The sequence below is a fragment of the Fukomys damarensis genome, unplaced genomic scaffold (assembly GCF_012274545.1).
Source record: "Fukomys damarensis isolate Sample0158 unplaced genomic scaffold, DMR_v1.0_HiC HiC_scaffold_5, whole genome shotgun sequence".
In the NCBI taxonomy this organism is placed as follows: Eukaryota; Metazoa; Chordata; class Mammalia; order Rodentia; family Bathyergidae; genus Fukomys; species Fukomys damarensis.
Window position 1 is genome coordinate 66,052,849 of NW_022900917.1, and position 24,920 is coordinate 66,077,768.

Here is a 24,920-nt window from a genome sequence, read left to right on the forward strand (position 1 = left end):
ACACCCTCAGCCCTGGCCCGAAAGGGTTTCCTGACAAAGCACCCTGTTGTCCTCAGGGAAGCACAGAGTTACAGAGGAGCCTCCAGGAGGCTGAACCTGGCAAATGAGGGTGTAGGTGAAGGCTAGGCTTCTTGTACAGTGGCTGTGGGCCTCCCTCCCACACAAGCGAGCCCCAGCGTGCACCTACAGGCCTGGGTGCTCGTGGGCATGGGTGGCAGCCAACACAGCCACATGGTCTGCCCCTCCCCAGCTGAGACACAGGAAGACTTGGTGGCAAACAGCCCTTTATCAAGAGTCACAGAATAAAGTCTTTGCAGCCGATGTTGCAGGTATGGCTCTGCCACAGATCCATCCCTGAGAGAAGGCCAGTGTCCTGGGAGGGGGAAGCTGTGGAGACTACACTAGCTGCTTTCCTGCAGTGCCAGGGCACATACTCTGGCTGGGCCTGGGGATGGGACCCTGCCACCTTGAGCACTGGCCCTCACATGAGGAGGCAGCAGGGCCTCTTTTCCATATGAGCCTCTTCTGAAGGGGCTGTGAGCTTGAGCAGGGGTGGGTCCCCGCCTGCCCTGGAGCCACAGCCTGGATGGGAGGTCTCAGTGTCAGTAGGCAGGCTAGGCTCAGGGGTCTCAGACCCCTCAGGTGACAGTTGTAATAGCTTGGCAGCAGCTCGCTGGCGCTTGAGATCTGCCAGAGTTTGATGGGCCTTGTCTCGGACCAGGTTGTTGGAGGCCATGCTGTCCAGTGGGCTCAGTTGGTAGGAGACCCTCCGGTCCAGCCGCTTGGAGTACAGGTGCCGCCCTGGGGGGCCCTCTACCTGGCCATTGTGTGACCTGGCCATGTCGGGGTCATCTTCCTGGGGACAGAACCAAGACCCCAGAAGACATCAGGAAGTACCCCCTTTTCACCTGCCCCAGCCTTAGGCACTAGGCTGTGAGGTTGAGAAGGGACAGACATGAGGGGTGAGGGTTGCAGCACATCCAGGGCAGGATCCTGGTCCTACCCCTTCCACAAGGAGTCTAGTACTGATGGAGATGGGGGCACTAAAGACAAGTCCCACTGCAGGCCCTCACATCAAGGCCATTTAAAAGATGGGGCTGCTGGGCATGAAGCACACAGCTGTAATTCCAGCACTGGGGAGGCTGAGGCAGGAGGATTATCACAAATTCAAGGCCAGCCTGGACTACATAGTGAGTTCAAGGCCAGCCTGAACTATGTATCGGAACCTTGTCTCAAAAACAAACAAACAAAAAAGATGGGGCAGTGTGTGGGCTGGGTCTCACCTCTGGGGGTGGAAGCTGGAGCTCAGCATCTGTCTGGCGGTCTTCATCATCCTCCAGTGGCTCTGGGCTGGTGGGTTGTGGTTGTTGCCACACAATGGCCTCCTGGGCATGCTCCTTGCGGTACAAGTTGGTGCGCTGGGTCAGGCTCACCCGTCTCACCACCTTCCTGGGGGAAAAGGGACAGGATGACAAAGGGACTCTGCCCAGAGTTCTTTGGTTAGCTCCTGCCAGATGACAGTTCTGAGGGCAAAGGGTCAAGCAGTGTTCTAGGTAAGTGGCTCACCCTCGGCTGCCTGCACTGGAAGTGCGGCGGCGCAGGAGGGAACGCTGACGGCCCTGGCCTCGCAAAAGTGCATCATGCTTGTGCTTCAGCTCCAGCAGCTTGGCCCGCACTTCCTCATCCCCACACACATCTGAGGAGAGGTGGGCACAGGTGTCATAAATACCCTTCCCACCACCCCCTCTCACCAGTGGAGGCTGCCTTGTGTGCTCACCTAGGGGTGTCTCATCCATCAGGGACTTCCCGTTCAGATCAGCCCCATGGGCCACAAGCAGCTCTGCCAGATGCACCTGTGGGCCAGTTAGCCAGGCCTGTAGAGTGCTCACACGAAAGCCAGGAGCCCCTGCCCACCTCCTCCTGCCCAAGCTCACCTGGCCCCAGTAGGCTGCAGCATGCAATGGCTCCCAGCCATCTCGGTCCTTGGCGCTCAGGCTGGCTCCATGCTCCAGCAGCAGGGCAGCCACCTCACTGAATCCATTGGCAGCGGCAATGTGCAGCTATAGGGCAAGCCACCCATCCCTGAATCCTTACCCCATACCCCTTTGGCAGAAAGCCCCCCAGTCCCATGGCAGACCCACTGACACGACCCAGAATCCTCACCAGTGTGGCTCCATGGTCCAGGGGGTCATTGAGATCAGCCCCAGTATGCAGCAGGCCCTGGAGGTCATCCAGCATGCGCAGCTCTGGCACTGTGCGGGCTTCCTCAATGCTGCCCTGGGTGATGCCTGTGGGGCAGCAGGCTAAGAGAGAGAACACCGAGGCTCTACCCTGTAGGCAGTCATGGCACACTTACCTTGGCTAGCCATGGCAGTCTCCAGGAAGTCCAGTGTCTGCTCGTCCTCACACAGGTCATAGGGCATGTTTCCGTCGGTGTTAACTGCCAGGAGGTCTGCACCACTGCAAAGAAGATGGACAAGGCCCTGGCCTCAGGACCCCTTCTCATACTCCATACTCCTCACTCAGGGAGTCCCCAGTTCACTTTTAAAAGGTCCTCTTGAAGAGTCCTTCAGCCTAGCACTGCCCGAGGATATGTAGGCTGGGACAGGTAGCCTCTGGTCCATGTGGCCAGCCCTTACCCTCAATCCTGTCCCTAAGCCAGAGTGGCCATCCTATATTCTCCCTATCTACCCCCACAAATACATTGGGTATAGTTGCAGTGGGTGTGCAAGGATTCTACTGAAGCCCCAAATAGCAGGGGAAGCAGGCCAGGGTACTGGGGAGCACAAAACACAGAGGAGGTCTTCATGTGCCATGGAGGAGGAGGGCCAGGGGATATCTAGGGCTTACAGCCCACTTACAGTCCATCACCAGCTCCCAGAGGAGCCCTAGGGTCCTGCCAGTGGCACCCCCACCTCCAAGGAGGCACTGCTATGTGAAGAACAGTCTTGAGAAGCATGGAACTGGGAAAAGGAAGCAGAGGCCCCTGAACCTGGTGTAGCCACCAGCCTTGCCTGCTCTACCTTCATCCTGCCCCCTTCCAGTCCACCTGGAACCTTTGCTCCCCTTTTCCTTACCAATTCTACCCTCAATACTGCAGACCCAGAAGGCCCTGGAGTTGGAGGTCCAGCCTGCCAGTCAGATCTAAGAGCATGCTGAGCACACATTCATTCCCCAGAATCCCAGGCAAGGTCAGCAGAGGAAGTGGGGACACAGGAATTCGGGACTGGGGGAGCTATGTAAAGGAGCCACTTGACCTTCCGTTGGCGAGTAAGACTGTCCCTATCAGAGGTGCAGTGGGTCATACCGGGAGATGAGGAGCTCCACCAGGTGCAAATGGCCACAGGTGGCTGCAGCATGGAGAGGTGTCCAGCTCTCACTGTCGCGGGCATTGACATCAGCCCCAGCCTCCAGAAGCTGCTGCACCATCTCTTGGAAGTCATCTATGCAGCACTGCAAACAAGCACACTGAGTGGCCTGAGCCCCAGCCAGCCCCTAACCACCCCCAACACCATCCACAGGCTGACCTGGTGCAGTGCAGTCAGGCCATCCTCATTGGCCAGATCAGGGCTGACCCCATTCCTGAGGAACTGGCAGACTGTAAGAAGTGGAAGGTGAGTTTGGGTAAGGCCTGTGACTGTCCCATGCTACTGCCCAGGGCTAGGGAAGGGTGCAGAAGGATGATGCAGATGGCAGAGGGTATACAGGCTGAGGAGAACAGGGCATCTATCTGACCCAGGTAGGCTAGAAGCACAGTAACCCTACCCTCCCACACCATGGCCCCAGCTGCTCAGACCCCAGAACATGAAGCTCCTACGTCCTAGAGCAGTCAAAGTGAACCTATGGCATGTGTATCACAGCCTGCTGTTTGTATCCCTGAAAGTTCTAAAAGGTTCGCTGTCATTGGCCTAAAGTATGAGCACAGGAGGCAGCAGCTCCCTCAATAGTCTGCCCAGCCCCAGCACAAGAATCATCCGCACCCTCCACTCCTCACAGGCTACCAGCTACAGCCTCACAAGCAGTGCCCATTTCCCTTTCTTCACTCCCTACAGCCCTCTGCCCCAGGGGACACAGGAAAAGCCCTCAAGAGACATCAAGATGCCCCTTCTTCTAGACCCTAGATCCCTGCACACAGTGCAGCTGCAAACACCACGACTAGGAAAGGAATGGGCAGCTGAAAGGCCAGGGCTGTCTCAGGCTAAAAAGTTCTGATGGAGAGGAAGGAGCCAAAGGCAGGGCCTAGGACTGTGTTGAGAGAAGCCAGCCCATGGGCACCCTGGATGTCAGCCACATGAAGGCGGGGACTTGGCACCCAAGCAAGCAGGGACCAGGACTTTGGCAGCCCCACATACTGGACAAATGCAGTAAGGGCTATCAGCCAGCATTGGGTACTTCTGCAGGTCCCCACCTCTCAGCAGGACCTTCCACATGTGGCCCTGCTGAAAGATAGCTGTCCCGGCACAAGCTCTCCTAAGGGTGGAACCCAGTGCTGCCCTGGGGTCAGAGGCCAGGTCAGACCCAAGGGCTAGAGCTCAGGAGCTGTGGACAAGCCTAGGCCCAACCCTAAACCCCAACACAAGACAGGGACACACCCAGTAGACAAGAGTACCCACTGTGTGCTCCTTGGGATTAAGCACACTCACCTTCCTCCAGGTCATTTCGGGCAGCAGCTTCCAGAAGGGCAATGCTGGGAAGGAAAAGGACCTTTTTCTGTGGCCCTTGGCCAGCTCCCTCCTTCTGTGGCCGCTCCCCATGGACTTTCTTGCCCTGGGCCTCCTTCTCAGCCTGGGCCCACAGCTTCACCTGCTGGGCACGTCGTTTCTGGGCGTGCTTCAGACGCTCCTGGGTGCTCATCCTGCCCACCATAGGCATCTCTGCCAGCAGCTCCAGGTGCTCGGCCATGATGGTAGATGTCTGCCCACAGGTATGCTCGGGGCACCACAGTGGGGGGATTGGGGGCCAGGCTGGGCCTGAGGGGTGGGGCAGCTGGCTGAACAGGCACCCTCGGGGGCATCACCTTCCTAAGGCTTGGTGCCCTCTGCCCCTGGCAAGACTGGGTCAAAAAGGCCCAGGCAGCCCTGAGGGGCAAAGCTCAAGCAGCAAGGGCAGCACAGGGGGCGCCCACAGCACTCCCAGGCAGGCCTGGCTCCTTAGCTGCTTGGACAGCAGGGCCTCTGCAGGGACAGTGCCTCACCTCCCTGTGGGGTCAGGGTGCACAACCTGTGGGGAAGTAGCCCTAAGACCTGACCAGCCTCAGTCCAGGGTCTGAAGCTAATTACCTAGATAAGACACCTTGCCAAGAGGCAGGAAGGGCAAGGCCCATCAGCAGTAGGCCCTTGAGAGCCCCTGGGAGCTCCCCCTCCAGGCGTCAGGAGCCCAGGAGGGGCCTGGAGCAGCCATGGCCAGCCCTGCCTACCCCTTCCCGCTGGCCTTCCCTTCAGTGCATCAGCACTCAGGAGGTACAGCTGCAGAGACCAGCACAGAGCTTGTGCTCAGTCCTAGGGTCTTGGTTCCCAGTGTCCAGGGGTGAGGATCTCTAGGTAGTCAGGGCACAGAGGGCACTGGGGAGCCTCCCCTTCCGGCAGCTGCACACACCTAGGGAGCAAATAAGGAAGCACATTGAGGCCAGCTCATAGGGCGGGGCAGCAGGCTCAGGTGTGACCAGTCTGTCTCCCTGCCCTCTCGGGGTCCTATGGGACCCTCCCTCTGCACAGAGCTGTAGGACAACACACTGTAGGACAACAGTTCTGGGTGGGCTGTTCTGCCCCACACACTCATGAAAGGGCAGGACCAGAAGCATCTTGGGCTTCCCACCAACCTTTCCAGAAAGGGCTGTGCAGCTGGGCACTCAGGGCCAGAAGGATGACTCCCAGCCAGGCTGTCCCCATGGGGCTGCCCCAGGGCCAAGCACTACCCCCAGGCTGTGAGGGCAAGGTCTCCCTGAGCTCAGCTGGGATGGCTCAAGGGCTTGGCAGGCCCTGCCTCCTAGGCCTTGGCCTGTCTTAACTTGCACCCTGGCCTCTCACCACCCAGCCCCCAGTCAGTCAAGACTTCAGCCATCTTGAGTTACACTAGCAGCCAGGGTCACAAGGAAACAGCACAGGTGACCCTCTAGGACCCACAGGCACAGGCTGGCACAGCCCATCTGATATGCCCACCCTGGCCCCAGTCCTGCCACACACCCTGATGCTGTCAAAAGGGTCTTCACAGGCCCAGCAACACTCAACCTAAAGGAACCTGCCTGGAGTCCCATTCTTCACCAGGCAAGGCCTTGCTACCATCTAAAGGCGAGCTTTACCTTCCCTCTAGCCAGACTGGTGCACCGTGGTCTCAGTAAACACCCCTATCCCTAGGCCAGGTCATATTAGGCCATCAGGTCCCTTCTGAAAATTGGAGCCACACTTCACAGGTCTTACTGGCTTGACATAGCCCCCTGCAAGTCTGGTCTGAGGATCACTGGGATGACAGCACCAGCACCCTCAGCTCCAGCCTGGTGTGTACTCTGCCAGGTCAAGAGCTTTCTCAGCAGCACTCTGACTCTGATCAGCCTGCTTCTGAGTTTGGCCACCTCAGCAGGCATGAGACGGCCTGACACCCTCCCAGGGCTCCCAGATTCTTCTGGTACCTTTGGACCCCAGCATCCCCACCCAAGACAGGCAAGCTATATCCTGCAGGCACCCTGCCAGCTCCTCTTGGGCAAGAACAGATCCTGCCATGTAACAGAGTGCTCCCTCTCTTCTGCCACCTGCAGTAGACACCCTCTTCCCTAAAGGGCTGGTGAGGTGGGACCCACAGATGTCTTTAGTACTCTGCCAGCGAATTGGCCCACAGCTCTCTCCAAGAGATCACAACAAAGAGCAAAGCACACTGCCCCTGCCTGCCTCATCTCTGGACACAGGAAGGAAAAAGATTTAAGGGACATCACCCTTACCCCAGCATTTGACAGAAGGAAAGACAGTCTGATGCCCCATCCTACAGAAGAGAAACAACCTTAGGATGGCTGATACTTTCCAAATGGAAGACATGTAGGCTTTTGAGATCCACACTAGGAGCATCAAAAGAGTTGCAGCATAACCCTCCTGGCTGCAATGAGAAGAGTGAACTACAGCAGGGGCTGCCAAGCCACAAGGAGTCTCTCCTTCCCTGGAGTTCAGGCCCACCTTCCAAAGGACCATCTCTACGGGACCTCAGGTGGGCTCTTGCCCCACTGACAGCTTCCTCTAAGAGAAAAGGAGGTACCCAGGAAGTACTGGAGTTGCAGGCCCACTATTCAGGCCCCAACCCGCATGGACTCAGGCAGTTCTCTTTCCAAGATGTCCAGTGCCCCACACCCTCCAGGCTGAGTCCTAAGAGTCCAGCCCCTTAGTTCCTTCCAACATTGCTTGGCCTCTCTGCAGAAGCCAGTTTTAGAAGGGATGTGCCAGCCAAAGGTCAGTGGGAGCAAGTCTGAAGTTTCACAAGAAAAGGCCACCTCCTGCCTACCTGGATCTTGGCTGTCCCAGCCAAACTTCTCCAAGGTATGGTCCTTTGTCCCAGCCACAAGACAGACTAGCCTATAAGGCCGGGAATTTAGCTCAGTGGTTCCATTGCCTGCATCACAAGCACAAGGTCCCGAGTTCGATCCCTGGTACCCCCAAAGGAAAAAAAAAAAAGCTAGATCGGCCCACCAGTACACTCAGTGGTCAGCTTGACAGAGTTCTACCGAAGGGAGATCACAACACATGCAGGCCAGGAGAGGGCTGAGCAGAGCAGCTCTTGCCCCAGTCCATAAATCCTCCCCCAAGCCTCTTTGGAATGTCAAAGAGATAATCTGGTTGATTTGTTCCAGTTCTCGGCTCTGAGTCTGGGTAAACTGCACAGGAATATGGGACCGAATTGGGAGGAGTCTCCTGGAAGGCTGCTGACTACTGCCCCTACCCAGCCCTCAGCCTGAACACCACTGGGCTGTCCCCAGACTACAGAGCACATATTAGGGCACCCATGATGAATGCAGAAACCCAGGCTCCAGCAGCTTCAGGGAAGACACAGGCAGACTACCTGACTGGCCCAGCCCAAGGGCACTCAGTACACCTCACCCATCCTACCGTCACAGCCCTCCTCCATCAGGCCCCTCCCATCATCTCTATTTTTCCACACTAGGAAACCAAGGCCTTGCCTAAATCCAGGCCTGCTCCGCTAACCACTTCACCATGGTGCTTTGCACACTTATTTCATTGTGTAAGACACAGGCAGACTACCTGACTGGCCCAGCCCAAGGGCACTCAGTACACCTCACCCATCCTACCGTCACAGCCCTCCTCCATCAGGCCCCTCCCATCATCTCTATTTTTCCACACTAGGAAACCAAGGCCTTGCCTAAATCCAGGCCTGCTCCGCTAACCACTTCACCATGGTGCTTTGCACACTTATTTCATTGTGTGTGTGGTACACAAGAACCGAGAAGGAGGGCGTAAGCATCACTTTATTCAACCAACTCAACGTCAAGGGATAGGCAGAAGCATGCCCTGTTAAGAGGAAGGAAAGACAGACAAGTGAGGGCAGGGAGGGAAGAGGCTCAGAGAAATGGCAAGAAGGTTGGGCAGCAGATAGGGCCCTACTACAAGCCCTATGCTCACAGATAAGCACACGGTGCATCATGGTCTTTGGAGCTGAGTGTTTGTCCGTGCATCACAAGACCCCTTTGGCAGCCCCCTTTCTCTTGCCCCTCCCCACACAACAGGTAAGGGAGAAGGGTAAGGACAGCCCTGGAGGCAGTGAGAAGACAGCACTCTGGTCTTGGGCTGCACACCAGAGGAGAAAGCCTGTGGGTAGCAAGGCAGTGGGCAATAGGCAGAAATTGGAGAAATGACACGGGATTCCCTGACCCAGCCTGCCTTCCCTCTCTCTGCTTCTCTCGGACTTCATATTCTTGTAGTACTTAAGCTGCTTAGAATGAGTTCCTATAATTCACAACCAGAATACTTTTGTTTGTAGCAATATCTATTACAAACATTCCTCCTTTAACGACCTACCTGTTCGACAACTTTCAGACTTATGACCTATTTTTTGTACAGCTGTACATCTTGTTTATAGAGCCTCAATGTTTTTTGTACAGTATACCCTGTTTATACAGTACTATAATTTTTGCTGATTGTACAGTACAGTACTATAGTTTTATCTTCTGTTATACATTACAGTACTGCATGTAAGAGTTATGCAAATAAAAGCAGTCATCAAGTCTGAGTTTCCTTTGACCATTTCTTTGTTCTGACTATTGTAATGTACATACCATATACAATTCCTCATTTAGTGACCAATCCATTTAACAACCTAGTCTCAGGAACTGAACTCAGTTGATAAATGAGGAATACCTATATAGCAAAAGATAGGATACTACCTAAATGCTCACCATCCTGGCCAAGTGAAATTACACATAGGCATTTTGTAGAGTACCAGCTAATGGGCATCTGTCAACAGGATCAGGTAGAGCTCAGTGCCCCCAGAAAGTGCCCAGAGGGAGCTAAGATCAGGTGCAAAGGCCAACAGGACTCTGGTTAAAGGTATCACAGATACAGACTTTTTTGCATGAGTAGAGCATGCATGAAGGAATCTCTGGCTATGGGTTTAGAAGAGCACTGCAGCTGCTAGAGAGGAGACCAGCAGGGGGCAGCTCCAGCCTCTTTAGCTTGTATCTTGGGGACAAGGCCACTGTGGCCACCTCCAGGACTCACTATGGGACACTCAGCCGCCTTTTATTGTTTGTTTTTGCTTTTTGAGAGTGTCACTATGTAGCTCAGGCTGGCCTTGAACTCATGACAGTTCTCCTGCCTCGGCCTCCCAAGCCACACTTTGCCATGATGAAGCTCTATCTATCTGCACAGCCACTAAGTACCTGAAGTGCTGCCTGGCCATTTGCTGCACTAGCACATGACAGAAAACACAGGGAGGACCTAAATGTTGAACAAGGGATCTAATTAAATATGCCCCCTGAAGGGTTTGTGAGGAAGCTTCCTATGAATCATGATGGAAAGAGCTCCAAGAAATGGTTTTATTATCTCCTCAGGGTGTGGTGGCATAAACCTGTAATCTCAGCTCTGGGGAGGCTGAGGCACGAGGACTGCCATGAATTCAAGGCCAGCCTAAACTACACAGTATGACCCTGTCTCAAAAAAAAAAAAAAAAAAAAAAAAATCAGAAATATTTTTCTTCTGCAAAGGAAAAAAAGTATAAGATTATACACAGAGCTAGGTGAAGTGGGACATATGCATAGTCCTGGCTACTCAGGAAGCTGAAGAAGGAAGATTACAAGTTCAAAGCCAGCCTTGATAATCTAGTGACAACTTGTTTTTTAAAAAATGCACTATGAGCCGGGCGTGGTGGCACACGCCTGTAGTCCCAGCACTCAGGAGGTTGAGGCAGGAGGATCACTGTGAGTTCGAGACCAGCCTGTGCTACATAGTGAGTTCCAGGTCAGTCTCAACTACATAGTGAGACCCTGTCTCAAACCACCCCCATACAAATAAATAAATAAAAATAAAAAATGCACTGTTACTCCGTAAAAAAGCAGAAATAAAAAAATGTATAAGTCAGACATTACATATGCCTATAATCTCAGCACTCTGGGAGGCTGAAGCAGAAGGTTCACAAGTTGATCCTCTAGGTTGAGCCAAATCTGGGCAACGTTGTGACTTAGTGAGGCTGTGTCTCAAAATAAAAAATTAAAAAAGTTGTGGAGATGTAGCTCAGAGTGAAGACTCTAGGTTTAATCCACCAAATATCAATCAATCAATCAATCAATCAACCAATCAATCCAATTTCACTGAATTTTCAAATGTCTGCATTATAAAACAAAGAAAAACCTACAAGATCAGAAGGCAGACGAACAATGGGGCAAAAACATTCACAGTGAACAGGAGTAGTGAACAGAGCAGCAAACCATGGACAGTTCAGAGGACACAAATCCCACAGAACCTCAGGCTATACCCACCTCCCTAACACACTTGCAAATCACAGGAGGAAAGAGGATTCATTGCCTACCAAGTCCTGACCCTCCTGTGTAAGAGACTGCAACACACACCTGCTGTCAGATTTGAGACTCTGTAGAGCAGCAGCCCAAGGGAAGGAGACATCACCCTGCAAGGAGAAAATCCTCCTGAGAATTTAAACTAGGAGGGAAGGAGACTTCTGATTCAGGCTCAGTTGTCTCTCACTCAGGAAAACCTTCCCAGGAGGCTCCTGCTGTCACCAGTCAGGACCCTGTCTCCTCTCCTAAGGGAATCTATTTGTTTCATCCAGCAACTCTCTATGGGAGCTGTTTCTCTCCCCCTACCTAAAAGTGGAGCACCCACCCCTCTTATTCATCACTGGAAGCCTGCAGTTCTGGTTGAGGCACAAGTCATCTGCTATAGTAGCCAGCCAGCATCAGCTCTTGATCAGCCATCCTCCCATCTCTGTGGCTGAATTCCTGGCCTCTATAGTTTTCACCTCCCTGGCCTCGCAAAGCCTTGACCTCCTCTCCCTGCTAATGGCCCTATCCTCTTTCCCAATTATTCCCTTCACCCTGTCATCTCAATTCCACTCCCTGTTTTCTTATCTCCTCACTCCTGTGACCTTCACCCCAATATCCCAGAGCTCCCCCATGTTGTCCTGTCCATGTCCCCATCCCTGTCCACCCCAAACTTCAAGTCAGAGTTCTTTATCCCTCTCATATCAGGTCCTGCTAACAGAGCCAGTCACAGTGACCCAACCCTGACCATACCCACTGATGCCCCATGCTGTGGAAATCTCACTGCTTGCCTGCCTCAGTCTCTTCTCATCTCCTAGGTAGAAACATGCATCCCAAGAGGACAGAACATCAGAAGAGGACACCACCCTCCCATGCATGAAGTATAACAGCATCTAAAAGGGTCAATGCTTATGAAGAAACCTAATAAAAGATATGCACAGAGAACCATAAAACAATATTGCAAAACAAGATAGAAGACCTAAATAAATGGAAGAAGACACCATGCTCATAGTGGGATGACTAAGTAGGTAATGATGTGAGTCAGTGAAGTTATAATCTAAATCTCAACAGAGTATTTGAAACTTACAATCTGACTTTCCATTCTGCATAAAAAAGGCCAAGAACAGTTGGCACAATCCAGAGAAAGAAAAAATTTGAAGTACTTACACCATTAGATACAAGCCTTATTGTAAAGTTAAGGTGGGCTGGGGATGTAGCTCAGTGGCACAGCACCTGCCAGGCAAATGTAAGGTCCTGAGTTCAATCCCCAGTACCAGAAAAGAGATAGATAGATAGATAGATAGATAGATAGATAGATAGATAGATAGATATAGATAGATAGATAGATAGATAGATAGAGTTTGGATGAGACTCTGAGGTGTTTGCTTAAATGGAGAAATAAGTCAACAGAAAAGGGAGGTCTACAAGTGAACCCATACATGTTTGGATGCTTGATTTTTTTTTTTTCTGGTACCAGAGATTGAACTCAGGATCTTGCACTTGTGAAGCAGGTGAGAGAACCACTGAGCTAAATTCCTGGCCTTTGATGCTTGCTTTCTGATGCCATACATCAGTAGAATTAGTTGTTTTAGTAAATGGTGCTGGGTCCAAGGGATATACACATATAAAGAAACTAATTCTTGGGCCGGGGATTTAGCTCAGTGGTTCAGTGGCCTGCCTTGCAAGCGCAAGGACCTGAGTTCAATCCCCAGTACCCGCCCCCAAAAAAGAAACTAATTCCGGCCCCTTCCCCAGGTGTACAGTACATCTAAACATAAAATTATAGTTGGTAAATAAGGCTATGAAAAGAGAGTCACTAACCACTAGGGAAATGCAAAGTAAGACCTATGAGATATGCAAATGAAGGACATGGGAAAAGGATGGGTCTCATACACTGCTGGTGGGAACAAAAAGTGGTTCTTCCACTTTGGAAAACAGTACAACAGTTTCTTTTCTAGTACTGGGGATTTAACTCAGGCCCCTGAGCATGCTAGATGAGAACTCTACCATTGAGCTACAACCTCAGCATTTTTACTTTTTGAGACAGGTCTCATTAAATTGCCTAGTCTGGGCTTGAACTAGAAATCCTCCTGACAAGAGCCGGGCGTGGTGGCGCATGCCTGTAATCCCAGCACTCAGGAGGCTGAGGCAGGAGGATCGCTGTGAGTTTGAGACCAGCCTGGACTACATAGTGAGTTCCAGGTCAGTCTCAACTACATAGTGAGACCCTGTCTCAAAAAACCAAAAAAAAAAGAAAAGAAAGAAAAAAAGAAATCCTCCTGACAGTGTCTAGAGTAGCTGAGATTACAGGCCACTATGCCAGCCAGTTTGGTGGTTTCTTTAAGAAAGTGGGGGACAAGGAGTCGGGGATGTAGCTCAGTGGCACTGCAACTGCTAGGTCCTTAGTTTGATCCCCAGTACCAAAAAAAAAAAAAGAAAAGAAAGAAAGAAAAAAAGAAAGTGGTGGGGAAGGGTTGTGGAGGTGGTGAGGGCAAAGTGTAGTAGAATAAGGGTTTAGCATGTATGAGGCCCTGAGTTCAATCCCAACACACACACATACACACAAACATAGAACCCAGCAGCTGCACTCAGGCATTTATCCCAGAGCAATGACATTTTAAAGCTATTACAAATGTTTATAGAGGCTTTATTTGTAACAGCCCCAAATTAGAAATAATCCAGATGTCTTCAACAGGTGGACAGTTAGACACACAGTGGTCTATTATCCACACCACAGAAGACTCCTAGCTGTCAAGAGGCACAAATACTTGATGCCGGGACTTGAGTGGAGCTAATCTCAAAGGTCACATGATGCATGACACCATTTAAAGAACACAGCTGGCATGGTACAGCCACAGAACTGGACAATAGATCTGTAGGAACTGGGGCTGGGGAAGGGTAGCTTGAGAAGGTAGCTTGACTGTGGTAATCCCATAAATCCATGTAGATGTGACAGAACTACAGAGAACTTGCAAACACAAGCACACACCAACGCACCCAAAGCTGTGCAGGATCAGAAAGCATGGTGACATTAACACCCTTCTGAGAAATGTGTGGTACAGTCAGGCAGAGTTGCCATGAGTCCAGGGAATGACATGACTCTGAACTACTGCCTTCAAAATAATGTGAATCAGGATGGGCATGGTGGCGCATGCCTGTAATCCCAGCACTTGGGAGGCTGAGGCAGGAGGATCGCTGTGAGTTCGAGACCAGCCTGGGCTACATAGTGAGTTCCAGATCAGTCTCAACTACATAGTGAGACCCTGTCTCAAAAAAACAAAAAAACAGAACAAAACAAAAAATGTGAATCAATCTACCTCTAAAAACAAAAAGCCAGGTGTGACAGTGCACACCTATAATTCCAGCACTTAGGAGGCTGAGGCAGGAGGATTGTCATGAGTTTTAGGCCAACCTGTGGTACACAGTGTGTTCAAGACCAGCCTTAACTACATAGTGAGGCCCTGTTTCAAAAAAAGCTAAAAAGAACAAAAAAGCAAACCATGGGGTAAGAGATATTTGCAATACAGAATCAAGAATTAAAAAAACAAAAAAACAAAAAAACAGGGTCAGGGATTTAGTTCAGTGGTGCCGCCGCATACCTCAAAAGTGCAAGGTCCTGAGTTCAATCCCCGGTATAAAAAAAAAACAAAAAAAAAACACCAGAAAAAATATCTACCTAATAGGAATATGGGCCAAAGACTTACACTGCTACTTCAGGAGATGATGAAAAGCAATCAATAAACATAAAAGGTGCTCCAGTCCACATTAGCCATCAGAGAGATACACACTGAGACCCAGCACACACTGGTGTACATTTATCAGAAAGACAATTAAAAAGACCTTAGAGATGAAGTGTTGGGTAGGTACGAGTAACTGTGACCTTCTCTTGTGACCACTAAGTCTGTGGATAGTGGCTAAGAGGACAAATGCCCTGGCCATCCACTGTAGCTGCTGCCCCACAGAATCACAGGCCTCAGCATTCCACATAAAATTCTCTAATCACAGAGGAGGACTCAGGAAACAACACCCACATACTAAGGACATGGATAGCCTCGGGTGCCTAGCTCCACCAGCAGTGGGAACCATCAGGATAGCCAGGCAGCCAAACTCTGAGAAGAAATCAGCTGTCACATGATCCTGGCACAGACAGTGAAGCTGTCACAAGGCGACTTCAAGACCAGCCCTATAGCCAGCCATGGTGGTATGAATCTCATTCTGCCACTCTGGGAGGCAAAGGCAGGAAAATTCAAATTCTAGCCCAACCTGAATAATTCAGTGAGACCTTGTGTGTCGTTACTTTCTTGTCACTGAGGCACAATACCACAGCCTAAAGAAAAAGAGGTTTAACCAGGGATTTAGCTCAGTGGTGCCACGCCTGTCTCCACAAACACAAAGTCCTTAGTTTGATCCCTGGTACCTGGAAAAAAGAAAGAGGCTTATTTTGGCTCACATTTTTTAGAGGTTTCAGTCCAATCGTCTGACTCCAAAATAGGAAAGAATGGTGGGAAGGCCTGTCAGAAGAAAACTGCTCATGTTATGGCAGTCAGGAATCAGAGAAAGGGGAGGAGCCAGTGAGAGAGACATACTTTTCCAGGTCATGCCCCTAGTGATCTACCTCTCTGAACAAAAACCCAGCTCCTAACAGCAAGTCACCTACATGGACCCTATCATTCAATCACGTTCCAAACAGTCCCAACTATGAGCACATGAGGCTGTTGGGGGGAGGGAGGTGGCATACACCTGTAATCCCAGCACTCAGGAGGCTGAGGTAGGAGGATCGCATGAGTTCAAGCCCAGCCTGGAATAGTGAGACTCTGTCTCAAAAGAATAAAAACAAAGGTCAAAAAACATATTTCCAGTCCAGGGGTTTAGCTCAATGGTACTGCTGCCTGCCTCACAAGCCCAAAGACCCAGTTCGATCCCCGGGACCAAAGAAAAAAAATTCCACCCCAGGCCCCCAAAAGACTCATTTGCAACTCTTTATACAAAATGTATTTAGTCCAGCTCTAAGAATCATCAAAGTTGCCAGGTGTAGTGGCACATACCTATGATATCAGCCGTCGTCGCACTCAGGAGGTTGAGGCAGGAGGATCTCCATGAGTTCAAGGCCAGCCTGCACTACAAAGTGAGACGCCCGTCTCAAAAAAAAAAAAAAACGTCAGGGCCAGGGATTTAGCTCAGTGGTTCCACTGCCTACCTTGCAAGCACAAGGTCCTGAGTTCAATCCCCAGTACCAATAAAAAAAACAAAAAATAAAAACACAAAGTTAAACACTGCCTACAATGCACAGGGTAAACATTTCCATTCCAAAAGGAATGGGACCAAAATAAGACCAAAACCCAACAGGGCAAACATTAAATCCTCTAGTTTCATGTCCAGCATTCAGGACAAAGATGTGAACTTTACCCCACACCTACTGCACCGCAGCTTTTATGACTTAGGCAGCCCCGTTTGTGGACTTGTTATACAGAAATACATAACTGATACTCGGCCCATTTTCATATCTTCCCCATTCTGATTTCCAGCAGTTCTAGTACCATAGATTTTGAAGTCGCCTCTCTCCAATGTTCTGCAGTGACCCTGTTCACAAGTTGGGCTCCCATAGTGAGGAGGGGTTATTCCAGATTCAATTTTTTCCCACTAGTCCACATGGCAATAACTGCTCTGAGCAACATCCAACTCACTGTACATTATCAAGAGTGTCCTCCTTCATCCTGTGTTGCAGGCAATTAACACGTGCTGTCTTCTGATCTCAGCTTCCCTTTTGGTCTCTGCAGGAGGCTCTGTGTTCTTTCTCAATGTTCCCTCGAGTTCCACTAGCATTGACATTCAGCCAGAAAATCATAGGAAACTGAAAACTTCCACTATTGTTTTTTTTGGAGGGGTGAGGGACTAATATTAGGAATTAATCCCAGAACCTTTACACTGAGCTACATATCCAGCACATTTTTTTGTTTTGTGGTACTGGGGATCAAACTCAGGCCCTTGCGCTTGCAAGGCAGGTGGCAGAACCACTGAGTCAAATCCCCGGCTCCAGCACATTTTTTTTTTTTTTTCACTTTAAAATAAGGTCTTGGAAAAAAAAAAAAAGATAAGGTCTAACTTACTCAGGCTGGGCTTGAACTTGTGATCCTCATGCCTCAGCCTCCAAGAATGCTGAGATAACAGGCATGCACCATAATATTCAGATTCCTTCAACCATTTTTGACCTACAAAAATGAAACATTATTTAGTTCAATAACAACTCCTTCCTGGCATAGTGGCACAAGCCTGTAAACCAATCCCAGCACTCCAGAGGATAAGCCAGTAAGATCTCTATGAGTTCAAGGCCAGCCTGTGCTAAATAGTAAGTTCAAAGCTAGCCTAAGCAATAGAGTAAGAGACCGTGTCTCCAAAAACCAAAACCAAAACCAAACAACTGCCTGCCTGACTGTCCTCTAAGAAAGGAAAACCTCACATTTGTTTACTTCCTCCACAATACTCTGGTTTTGCTCAGCACCCAGGTCTGGAGTTATGTGTTGACTACATGGGGAATGGCATAGTAACCATGAGCTCTCCTAGTAGTATCTGTTAGGGTCAGAGGATCTGGGAGGGTCTCTCCCCAGAAATCAGGGGAGGCTATGAATTTCCTGCATCAAATTTCTTTCCCTTTGTCACAAGGTTATAAAATAAATCTAATAAACTGAACTCACAGCAAAGAGTCAAAGGCTATGCCCAAATGAAAGCAGCTAGCCAGGCATGGTGTCACACACTTGTAATCCCAGAATACACAAGGCTAAGGCAGGAGGATCACTTGGAGTTCGAGGCCAGCCTGAACTACACAGCAAGACTGTTAGAAAGAGAGAGGGAGGAGGGGAGGAGAAGAGGGCAAAAGGAAGAAAGCAAGAAGCAAGAAAGTAAGAGAAAGCAGCAGGCAGGCAGCTAGGCAGAGCCAGGAACATCTGCATTTGAAAAAAAAAAATTAACGTGAGCATGACACACATTGTGTAGATTCAGAAACTAAATTCTGTTAAGTACAACAGTGGCAAAACAAAATAAAAGTGAATTTTGAAGAGGAATTCCAGAGGCTGAGATAGAAGGATCATAAGTTTGAGGCTAGCCTAGGCAACAGCATGAGAGCTTGCCTCAACGTAAAAAAAAAGGGGGGGGTGGTTGTGGGGGACTTAGCTCAGTGGCACTGTGCCTGACTTGCAAGGCCAAGGTTCAGAGTTCGATCCCCGGTACCAAAACAAAACAAAAAACTCAGTGGTAGAGTGCTCCTGAGTTCAATCCCCAGAACCACAAAAAGAACTAAATGAAAATGAAATATTACCAAACCGAGGAGGACACTGTAGTACATACCTGTAATCCTAGCACTTAGGGAGGCTAACGCAAGAGTGTAGTGAGTTTAAGACCAGCTTTAGCTACACGGAAAGTCTGAGGTCAGCCTGAGCTACAAAGGAAGCTACAAAGCGAGTTGTGTTAAAAACAACAACAATAAAAACTACTAAATTTAGGGCCAAGGATTTAGCTCAGTGGTTCTTCCACCTGCCTCCTCGCAAGCGCAAGATCCCAAGTTTGAGCCCCAGTAGCAAAAAAAAAAAAAAAAAAAAAAAAAAAAAAAACCTACTAAATTGAAATATATAGAAATAATGAAATGAGCTGGAGATTTAGCTCAGTTGTGCCACACCTGCCTCAAAAGCACAGATCCTTAGTTCAATCACCAGTACCAGAAAAAGAAAAGTCAGGGTAGAAGTGTAGCTCAGTGGTAGAACACTTGAAAAATAAATAAAAATTAAAAATGAACAAAGTTTTTATTATTTTAAAAAGATACAGGTGGGCTGGGGTTTTACAGCTCAGTGACAGAGTATGTGCTCAACACACACAAGCCCTGGGTTCAATACCCAGTACAGTGGCAGGAGATATATATATGTATATATACACACGTATATACACATATATATACACACATACATACATACATACATATATATATATATATATATATATATATATCCAATAGAAGCAGAAAATAGCAGCCAGGAATGGTGGTATATGCCTGTAATCCCAGCACTCGAAAGGCTGAGGCAGCAAGAGCACCATGAGTTTGAGGCCAGCCTGAACTACCTGGTAAAACCCTGTGTCAGAGAAAAAAAGAAAGAAAGGAAGGAAGGAAGAGGCAGAAGAAAAGCACACTGACCGTCGCCTGCCTCACAAGAACAAGGTCCCAAATTTGATCCCCAGTACCAAAAAGAAAAAAAAAGTAAAGCACTCTGCAAAACTCAATATCCATTCACAATTAAAAAACAAACAAACAAACAAACAAACTCTCCAAAAACTTAGAAAGGAAAAAATTCCTCAACCTGATAAAAAAAACACCTCCAGAAAACCTACAGCTAAATCGTACCTAATGGGAAAAAAATTAACACTTTTTTCCTAGGATTGGGAACAAAGTAAAGACAGCTAACCTCATTCTATCAACCTTGTATTAAAGGTCCTTGCCATGTGCTAAAGCAAGAAATAAAAGACAGATGGAAAAACAGAAAGTCTTTTTTTTTTGGTACTGGGAATCAAACTCAGGACCTAGCACTTTCGAGGCAGGCAGTGGAACCACTGAGCTAAATCCCTGGCCCATGGAAAAACAAGAAGTAAAACTTATTAGATGCAGAAAAATATGCTTATGTTTTAAAGCCCTGCAAAAGATCTACCAGAACAAATGTGTATATTTAGCAACACTGTAGGCTACCAGAATATTATGACAAAATCATTTCTATGAATTTTTTCTAGCAAGTAAAAGCTGGACAATAGAAATTCTGAATTATTTACAATAGAATCAGAAAGCATGAAATATTTTAATGCTCCCCTCAGAAGGTGAAGCTCAACCTATTTCCTAAGCACAGATTAAATTTAATTACTTCCTTCTAACAAACAAGAAGACACAGAAGGCAGAAGTCAAGGTGCAAACCTTCAGAGGCAGGTCATAAAGGCCATGCAGCTTCTTGCTCTCTTCTAGACACTCACATTGGAGAAGATGGGCTGCCCCGTCATGAGACACTCAAGCAGCTGAGAGAGCACCCTGTGTTTGAAGAATCGAGGATTCCTGATCATATCTCTATAAGGAGCATCAATCTTGCCAGAGGATACTGCTGATCACCTAACCACCACCACAGGAGACAGAGCCAGAACCATCCAGCAAAGCCAGTTTGAATTCCTAATCCATAGACTTTAAGATAATAAATGTTTATTGTATAGCAACTATATTTTGAGATGATTTATTATTATATAGCAACAGATCTAAATAAGTGAAGAAACAGAACATGTTCTACATTGTTAAAATGTCAGCAAGAGCCAGTGTGGTGGGTTACTTAGCTAGACCCTGTCTAGAAAGAAATGAAAAAAGGTAGAAAGGAAGGGAGAGAGGGAAGGAGAGAGCAAGCAGGTAGGCTGGGGATTTAGATCAGTGCAAAGGTCCCTGGGTTCAATTTCCAGTACAAAAAATAAAAAATAAAAAATAGTGCTGAGGATTTAGCTCAGTGGTTCTACTGCCTGCTTTGCAAGCACAAGGACCAGAGTTCGATCCCCGGTACCAAAAACAAAAAGTCAGGCCCTATACATACCTGTAATCCCAGCATTCTGGGAGGGTGAGGCGGACTACAAATTGTGGTCCCACCTGGGCAACTTAGAAAATTTAAAAAAAAATAATAAAAAGGGTTGGGGATGTACCTATGTGGTAGGAGGTCTCTAGATTTGATCCCCAGTGTCACAAAAAGGGGTTGGGAGTAGAGCCAGCATACAGGCCTGTAATCCCAGCCACAGCAGGAGGCTAGCAGAAAGATCATGAGTTGGAAGTCAGTCTAGACTGCACAGTAAGACCCTGTCTCTAAAAAAAAACAAACATAAAAAGGTAAGGGGAGTTGGAGCAATGTAAATATCCACAGAGAAATCACTGGACCTTCACCCCTGCTTGTATCATAAAAGTATAAAGAAAAGAAAAAAATTGATAAATTGGATTTCATCAAAATTAAAAGAATCTTCTGGGCGTGGTGGCACACACCTGTAATCCCAGCAGGAGGAGGCTGAGGCAGGAGGATCACTCTGAGTTCGAGACCAGCCTGGGCTACATAGTGAGTTCCAGGTCAGTCTCAACTACATAGTGAGACCCTGTCTCAAAAAAAAATAAATTAATTAATTAAAAAAAAAAAAGAATCTGTTCTTCAGACTGCCAAGAAAAAAAAAAAAAAGACAAACTGTTCTTCAGACAATGCCAAGAAAAAAAAAAAAGACAAACTACAGACTAGGAGAATGTTATTTGCAATATATACACCTGACAGCCAGGGATTTAGCTCAGTGATGCCACAGCCTGCCTCACAAGCACAAGGACCCGAGTTCAATTCCCAATACACACACACACACACACACACACACAAAAAAAAATATATATATGTGTGTGTGTGTGTGTGTGTGTGTGTGAGAGAGAGAGAGAGAGAGACAAAGGACTTGTATTGTAAAAATATAAAGAACTCCTAAAAATTGTTTTGTTCTGTTTTGAGACAAGGTCTTACTGTACAGTTTAGGCTGGCCTTGAACTCACTATGTTGCCCAGGGTGGCCTCAAATTCACATTGATCCTCTCATCTCAGCCTCCTGCCTCAGTTTCCCAAATGCTGGGATTACAGGAGTGTGCCACCATGTCCTGCCCATGAACTCTTAAAATTTGGTAAGACAAACAATCCATTTTTTTGTATTTGTTTCTGCAGTGCTGAGGATGAAACCAGGGTCTCTCACAGGCTAGGCAAGTGATCCATCTCTAAGCTATATCCCCAGCTTCAGTCACTGGTTCATTCTTACTTTTTCTTCACTCATTCATTCTTTTTCTGTTTTTTAAGGTATGGGGAATCAAACTCAGGACCTTGCACTTATGAGGCAGGTGCAGCGCCACTGAGCTAAATCCCCAGGCCCATTCATTCATTCCTTTTTTGTTTTGTTTTTGCTAATGGAGATCGAACTCAGATGCTTGTACTTGTGTACGGAGATCGAACTCAGGTGCTTGTGCTTGTGAGGCTGGCAATGGAAACACTGAGCTAAATCCCCAGCCCCCATTCATTCATTTCTGAGATGGGGTCTCAACTCTCTAGCCCAGGTAAGCCTAGAACTTTGATCTTCACGCCTCAGGTTCCCAAGAGCTAGGAATACAGGCATGTACCACCACACTCAGTTTATAGCCTCCCCCACACACACTTTTTGGTTTTTTGAGACAGGGTTGCACTACGCAGTTCAGGCTGGCTTTGAACTCATTATGTAGCTCAGGGTGGCCTCAAACTCTCAGTGATCCTCCTGCCTCAGCCTCTGGAGTACTAGGACTACAGGCATGCTCTACTAAGCCTGGCTACCACCCATTTTTTTAAGGACAAAAGATTTAAACAGATACTCCACAAAAAAGATATAAAGTCAATAAAATAAACATGTGAAAAGGTGCACTCAACACTTTTAAATCTAGAGATATGCAAGTTAAGGCTGCAGTAAACTACCACCACACATGAATTCATGAGAATGGATAAACTTTATAATAATGAAGTTGAGGGAGCTGCTCCATGGTATAGCATTTGCCTAGCAGAACCAGACCCCAGGTTCAATTCCTACCACCAGAAAAAGAAAAAGAAAATGTGAATCTGGTAAAAGGATGAGAATATCTAAAGAGAATGTGGAGTCAGGCATGGTGGTGATCCCAGCACTCTAGGAGGCTGAGGCAGGAAGATCATAAATTAGAGCCCAGCATAGGCAATCTACCAACTTATTGAGACCTTGTCTTAAAAATTTAAAAGAAGGCCCGGGATTTAACTAAGTGGTTCCACCATCTGCCTCTCAAGTGGAAGGACCCGAGTTCAATCCCCAATACCAAAAAAAAAAAAAAAATTTTAAAGAGGCACTAAAAAGGACCCAGCAAGAAGCCCCTGGGTACACCTGAGAGGGAGAGGGAGAGGGGGAGAGAGGTCAGTTGGACCATGAAGTGAACTTTTTGGGGTGATGAAAATGTTTTATAACTAGATTATGGTGATATTTACAAAACCCAGAACTGTACACTTAAAATAGAGCATTCAAGCCAGGAGTGATGCCAAACATCTATAATCCAGCTACTTGGAAGCCTGAAGCAGGAAGATCCCAAGTTCAGGGCCAGCCTGGGTAACTTAACAAGACCCTCTCACAAAAAGGGGGAAGGGGGTGGCTGGGGATGTAGCTCAATGTGAAGATTCTGGATTCGGCTCCCAGTACAAAAACAAAACAAAACCCACACTAATGGATAAACAGGTGAACAGCCACTACATAGGCTAGCCCAGCACTGGGGGTACAAAATAATACAGGAAGAGCCCTGCATGGTGGTGCAAACCTGTAATCTCAGCCACTTAGGAGGCTGAAGGCAAAAGGACTGTGAGTTCAAGGCCAGTCTAGACAATAGAGAGACCCAGTCTAAAACAACAATCAGAATGGGAAATGAGATGGGACACAGAAAGGTGTTCATTCAGGTATGCATGGCCATGAGCCAGAGACATCCAGAAGGAAGTTCCAAGACAGCTTGAACATAGAGGAAGAGCCTGCAACTGCTACCCAGATGTCTCATTTTGGCCAACAGGTAGATGAGGTTCAGGCACTGGGGTTGGGCCCACTTGGAACACAGCAAGTGTGCAATCTGGGAGCTGAGACAGTCTGTTGGGTCACCTGGGACTAAGGTTCCTCAGCTGCATGCAGTGGAGACATCCACAGCAATCAGTTGTTGATACAGATCAAAGATTCAGGAATCCTTAGTACAGAGACTTCAAAGTTGAACCCAAAGTTATAAGTCCCCTCGCTAGCTGCCTGCCAGCCCAGGAAACCCTATGGAAAGAGCAGAGTCCAAGCACATCCCAAGCAGATGAGGGAGGAGGCTGGGAAAGGCCAATCGAGACAGAAGGGAAGGCCCCAGCCAAAAGGGGTAAATCCAGCCCAAGCATCAGGAGAGGGAAGAACCCACTAAAGTATCCCCAGCCCAGCCATGGGCAAGACTGGAGACTTGGAGCAGGGGCAGGCAGTTAGTACCTCATAACTCTGAACTTTTGTCACAATGACAAACACAAAACCAGGATTTGGGCAGATCCCACCAGCCAGCCACCATCCCTCAGGCAACTGAGCTCTGTGCTCCCTGTACTGGAGCTCCCCCATGCTGGCAAGTGGTGGCCCTGGGTCCCTGAGGCAAACTTGATGGCCTTCAGGAGAACCTGGCTTCTACAGGAAACCCCAATCCTGCCAGAGAAAACGAGGTGGGGAACCGTCCAGGAGGGCTCACTGCCGGGCTACAGAAAGTTTGAGAGGAGCAGTGTGGTGCCCTCTCCTGCACCTGCACCTGCACCTCCAAGTACAAGCAAGAATAGAAATCACATAGCTGTGGGGAGGGCTAGCTTCCAGAGCCTGTGACTTCTCTACATACCTTCCCCTCGTTAATCCCATAGAAATTAAATCCATCGTGCCCTGCCTGAGCCTCTTTGGCTCAGCCAGCGGCCCAAATAAACTCAGCTCTGAATTGGTTCATACTCTTGCCTGATCCCAGTCTATGAGGTGCAGCCCTGGCGCCCGCCTACAAAAGTGAGGTCACTTGAATCCCCCAGAAGCTCCAGTTTATCCTCTTACCTAACTACAAACGCAGAGAACACCTGGGCAAATGCTTTCTCTTCCGCGGCCTGAACGTCCTCACCTGAAAACAAAGTCCGTTCTGGCAATGCTCACCTGACTAACAGGGTAAAAGAACACTTAAGACTTCACACTTAGATCCTAGAGCCTCTAAGGGCGGCCTCTTCTGGAAGCGTCTCCTGACCTCAGCACTAGCAGCTAGCAGCCCGTCCCGGCCTGCTCCTCCTGCTTCCTCGCTCGCGCCCTCAGTGGTTCAACAGCCTGCCCGGCCCGGCCCGGCCAGGCCGGCTCCCCAACGC

At 48.6% G+C, this 24,920-nt stretch overlaps 1 protein-coding gene across 10 annotated transcripts in view; it reads right to left on the reverse strand.

The window, feature by feature from the left end:
• Positions 1-271: 271 nt before the first annotated feature.
• Ppp1r16a (protein phosphatase 1 regulatory subunit 16A) overlaps positions 272-24,920 on the reverse strand; it is a 24,942-nt gene continuing 293 nt past the window's right edge. The window contains exons 2-13 of one of the 10 annotated variants that reach the window (XM_033760799.1): positions 24,622-24,685; positions 17,092-17,193; positions 4,644-5,595; positions 3,528-3,598; positions 3,308-3,453; positions 2,357-2,460; positions 2,164-2,288; positions 1,935-2,060; positions 1,778-1,853; positions 1,567-1,696; positions 1,284-1,449; positions 272-856 (exon numbers count right to left, since the gene is read on the reverse strand). In XM_033760799.1, the coding sequence (XP_033616690.1) occupies positions 482-856; positions 1,284-1,449; positions 1,567-1,696; positions 1,778-1,853; positions 1,935-2,060; positions 2,164-2,288; positions 2,357-2,460; positions 3,308-3,453; positions 3,528-3,598; positions 4,644-4,902 (1,578 nt within the window). In that variant the 5' untranslated portion in view covers positions 4,903-5,595; positions 17,092-17,193; positions 24,622-24,685 and the 3' untranslated portion in view covers positions 272-481. Of the gene's footprint in view, positions 857-1,283; positions 1,450-1,566; positions 1,697-1,777; positions 1,854-1,934; positions 2,061-2,163; positions 2,289-2,356; positions 2,461-3,307; positions 3,454-3,527; positions 3,599-4,643; positions 5,596-7,482; positions 7,610-11,056; positions 11,113-16,029; positions 16,072-17,091; positions 17,194-24,621; positions 24,686-24,920 lie in introns of those variants that run through there. The other 9 variants (XM_010630483.2, XM_033760798.1, XM_033760802.1 and 6 more) reach the window with 9 other exon arrangements.